At 44.9% G+C, this 5000-nt stretch overlaps 1 protein-coding gene across 1 annotated transcript in view; it reads right to left on the bottom strand.

Annotated features, from left to right (window-relative positions):
* Positions 1 to 5000, bottom strand: part of LOC135216701 (uncharacterized) — a gene marked incomplete in the record, with an annotated part of 37293 nt that overhangs the window by 32088 nt on the left and 205 nt on the right. The window contains 1 exon segment of the mRNA XM_064252123.1: positions 4935 to 5000. This exon segment is cut by the window's right edge and continues 205 nt beyond it. Within this exon segment, the coding sequence (XP_064108193.1) occupies positions 4935 to 5000 (66 nt within the window).

The raw sequence follows: 5000 nt of genomic DNA on the forward strand, positions 1-5000 counted from the left end.
TTGACGGCGAGCGAGCTCGGACATCAAGACTTTGGCTGGACGGTCTCACGTGGAAGAGCGTCCACTCGGTACTTCTCGCGAAACGAGAAGCGGCCGAGACGGAACCTGGTTTAGCGGCAGAACCGCTAACACCAGGTGAGGACGTACCAGCCGAGGCTGGTACACCTCTGGTCCCCGTCGTCTTCTTTCTTTGCAGAGGAAGAGACGGGCCCCGTTCCCGAAGGAACCGGAGGACCAGCAGAAGAGCTCCCCGACTCGCCTGAGCGAGCCGGGCCTTAGAAGATCCCGAAGGAGTCTTCTTAGGGGGGGACGGAGGCCAGCCTTCTTCTTCTTCGGCTGTTTAGCCTTAGAAGTCGAAGGGGAAGAGGAGGCAAGCAGACGACGAAGAAGACGACGAAGACGACGACGACTTCCTCTCTTCCTCTTCTTCTTCGCCAGGCTCCGCAGGACAGACGTCAGGTCTTCCATCCAGGAGGGAGCCGGGGCAGTTGCCGAAGCAAACAGGGCCCGACTGCACCTGTCCGGAAAGACTGAGACTGTGACAGCACCAACAGAACAGCAGGAACAACAGGAACAGGTCCAGGAACAGCAGGAACAGCAGGGAACAGCTGCACATATCTGAAAGGGAAGGAGACAGCAGGGACAGCAACAGGTACGGCAGGCACGGTAGGTACCGCAGGAGAGCCAGGCGTCCTGTCGGCAGCTACCGTCATTCTCGGCACTGGCGGCAGGTCCAGGGGGGGGTACTCTTGGGGCAGCGGAAGTCTGGGGTCGGCAACACAAAGAACCCAGGTGGCGGTGGCACCGTCCTCTTTGGTACGGCAGTAATCGGTTTGTGAATTGCAGCCGTGGGTGTCACCGACATTACATGTGGTGTATACACCAAGTGCGGTGGCATATCATAAGCTGGTGTAGATATTGTGGTAGTGGTAGTGGTTACCGTACCATGAGTGACCACTGCCGACCCCGCCAACCTCTGAAATCAACCCCTGTATACTAGGCACTCCCTGCAGTCCCAGCGACTCCCACACCTGTCCCAGGTCGTCCTTCGCTGATGGCACACCTGCGGAAGCAACAGTCGGGTTAGTCAGAGGGGTTTCCTCGCGCCTGGGGGGAGAAGAACCCCACCCAGAGCGGACGGAAGACCCCGAATACAACTGGACGTCCGGGTAGCGGGCGCCCTCCTCCACACTCGACGGATCGAGAGGAGAAGGAACTCCGCTACCCCCCCCGCAGGGGAAGGCGCGAAACGTGGGGGCTGGCCGGGGGGCAGGAAAGAAGACGAAGTGTCCGTTACCAAAGGAGTCACTGGACTTTCCGATGACTTCTTTGGCGGCCTAAGTCTCTTCCTGCCTTCGTACAGCACCCACTGCGCTCGGACCAATTCATACATGTTACACATGGCTCGGTGCGGGAGCATTCTCGCCCCCGACACCGAGTACAAACCTCGTGTGGATCCACATCCACAAATGATCTGAATCCGCCGCATTTACGCCCCTCCAGCCCGGGACACACTCTACGGGCGACTGGGGGGCGCGGCGAAATCTCCATTTCTTGATCACTCATTATTAATATGAAAAAAGAAATGTAAAGTACTTACAAGCATACACTCTCAAACACACAAGGAAAAAGAGGGCTGATACTCAAAGCAAACGACAAAGCGGGCAGAGCGATGACGAGCACGTCCTATACCTCACACGGCCGAAAGCAAAAGTGATTGTTTACTCCAGTCGCGCGGCGCGCGACGACTCGGACAAAGCAGTTAACTACCGTTCTCCCCTTGTCGAAGCTTTGTTACGGACCGTTCCAGCTGCCGCTAGCTACTTCCTATTGTTAAAGGACCGATGGTTTGTATTACGTATCGGAACAAACTTCGAGTTGTACCTAAGTAAAAATGTTGAACGCGTTTTGGTGAGATTTGCACTACGTTTGACACATTTTCACTACCCTCTGTTTAAATCTTAAAATTTGGCCTTAATTTCTAACTTTGGAGAAAATAGGGTAGATCACCACAGCAGGCCAACCCTCATCACGGTGGACGGGTCTTATTCACTCGATATTTAATTGGTGAAACAAGAATACAATTGCAACTCTAAGCATACCATTTAAAAGACTGAAGTTTCGTCAACATAATGTGATATATGAAAGCCCCACACGAACTAAAATAAGCATGTGAGCTCTTCGTAAAATATGTTTTCAAGGCAGTTTTGAAATCCAATATGGCGGCTACGTTTTTGATGGAAGGTTCTGATCAGTGATGGCCACCATCTTTCCCCAGCCTTCAGCACTCCATTTTGAACAATGTTAGCGTATATAGTAACGTTTATTTGATCTTACTCAAGATTGCAGTTGTAATCAGCACAATAAAACCAACATTTTGTTGCCTATATTAGTGAAAGTATTGAAACTTGTTATTCCCGGGGTTATGGTTTCTTGAATGAAATTCATTCTTACCTTGTAATCGGTGGTTTTTATCCTTACTGCCATCACAACTGAAACTCCACAGTGCTTATTTGATTGTTATTATACACATTTTGGTCTCAGTTCACTCCACATTGCACTTTAAACCCGTTGCTGTTTCTGGTTTCTAAGCGCGAGCGCCATAAACACAGTTATGAACAGCAGACGACGACAGACGACGAAACTGCAAAGTTTTATTCCCTAAACTGTTTACTTTACCCGTTATTTAGTTAATTTACTTTGTTATTTAAAAAATTTTGATTTAATTCATGTATATTATCCCTTTTTTTTTTTTTGCAACCAAATTACCCCGAAAAATTACAGATATTTCTAAAGTAGATAAAATCAAATGTTTCTAACGTTTTCGTACATCTGGCTGCCGAAAACCATAGAGGAACGAATACGGAAAAGTGCATAGAGGAACGACTACGGAAAAGTGAATTATATACATGTTTTTTTTTTTTTGTTTTTTTTTTTTTGCTTTTTTGTTTTTTTGCTAGCACTTTTCATTGATTTCAGTCTTTATTAGTATTTTGAATTTCTTTAATAATCGTATGCCAGAAATTAATGTTTGCATGCTTTAATGTTTGCATGCTAAGAATGGCAAAATCATCGTTGCCACATTAGTGGAGGCTTCACACATACGCCGTTCCATTATTATAAACTGTTTCCATGAATTCTAGTTGTCATAGTAATGCAATAATGATAAAATTGCTTTAATATTTATGTATATATATACTTCCAATACATAGCCTAATTTCACCAATTTCAACGTTTTGTGTGTAGTCTTATGCCCAGTTTGGAGGGTCAACACATACCGAATGGCAACAGAGAGAGAGAGAGAGAGAGAGAGAGAGAGAGAGAGAGAGAGAAAGGAAGGCGGAGGAACGAAGAAGAAAAGGGATGGCGTGGAGGGGGGGGGGGTGGGGAGAGGGTAGGTGGAGCTTTATACGCGTGTTCGTATCCATTTCTGCATAATGGAGTTTTTGTCTCTTGGTACAAGGACAAGTGTCGTTATTCTTTACGATTAGTGATTCACGATACCCTTATAAATTACGGCACTGGGTGTAATGCACTATAGCAAAATCTCGTTCTGTTACGAGTGTTCGTTACAAAAACGTGCTTGCACTGTCTCTGAAACCCATAGTAGACATGCTGCTTAGTTGTCAATCAAGTTTTTATAACCAAGTATTTTTTACAAGCTAGCTATTGAATAAATTTGATTTTGTTATTTTTCTTAGTCAAAACATATGCCCCTCAATGCTAACTTTCCTCTTTTAACGACTTTCTGGTCATTGCAAATTCGGCCCCAATAATTTCTTTATGGTGCGAAAAACAGACAGAGGCCCCATGGACCGAAAATGATTGCGTCACACTACGGCGATAATCCAGCAGTAAAACATCTTCATATATCCAAAAAGTAAATAATAAAGATATATATGCATATTACGATTATAACAATTACATGTATAGCTGATAACAATCGCATGAATAACTGGTAAACTGTTCTTGCAATGACAGTTGAGTATAGCAATTATTTACAATAGGTACGAAAGTCAAGATGTCGTGACGTCATAATACAGAACTTAAAAGAACGTTCTAATTCAGAAAAATAATTACTTAAATTTGAGTCAGAGTCGAGTTACTTTTTCAATAACGAATATTTTCAAATTAATCATCATAAATATGTAAAATATTGATGTTTTACTACTTATTTAAAAATTAGCTAAGAGCACGCTTCTCGTCATTCTTCTACCCAAAATAGCTAGCTGTTTTACTTCTGGCTTGTTTGTTGGTGAGAAATCGTGTTTCGATGTTTGTTGTGATGAAAGTGCTCCAGCGTCTGTGGGCACAAGTGGTGTGCGGATTTATCACAGGAAATGGTCAGTTTATTGACACAAGCTACTCCGTAAACATCGAGATGGCGTCAATCTTCTAAATACCTCGAGTTGTAAGTAAAAATGTTGAACGCGTTTTGGTGAGATTTGCACTACGTTTGAGACCGTTTTCAGTACCTTCTGTTTAAATCTTAAAATTTGGCCTTAATTTCTAACTTTGGAGAAAATACTTACTTCGAAAGGAGAGTAGAAGGTCTTTAAGCTCCTTTTCTCACCAACAAGAAGTCGCGACTGATGCCCATCTCGGGTGTCAGGACGCGTTATAATGTACTTTTTCGGAGGGTGGCAAGCGTTGAATGTAGGTGGCCTGGTTGGCCTGCCGTGGTGATCTACCCTACTTATACTTCGAAAGGAGAGTAGGTAGATGTCTTTAGCTCGGTTTCTCACCAACAAGTCGCGATTGATGCCCATCTCCGATGTCAGGACGCGTTATAGTAATGTACTTTTTTGGGATTGTCCAAGCTGATCGTACATGGTCCACTCTGGACCCTACGGTTTTTTACCCTAGGTAGGCTAGGTGCAACCTACCTAGCTAGGTACTACCTAGGTAGGTAGGCTACAAGCAATTGCTCTTACCTGTGTTAACTCCCACGACCCAGACAACAGGTCACCCACACCAGCACATTGCGATAAATCTTCGTT

Source organism: Macrobrachium nipponense, chromosome 6, assembly GCF_015104395.2.
Source record: "Macrobrachium nipponense isolate FS-2020 chromosome 6, ASM1510439v2, whole genome shotgun sequence".
In the NCBI taxonomy this organism is placed as follows: domain Eukaryota; kingdom Metazoa; phylum Arthropoda; class Malacostraca; order Decapoda; family Palaemonidae; genus Macrobrachium; species Macrobrachium nipponense.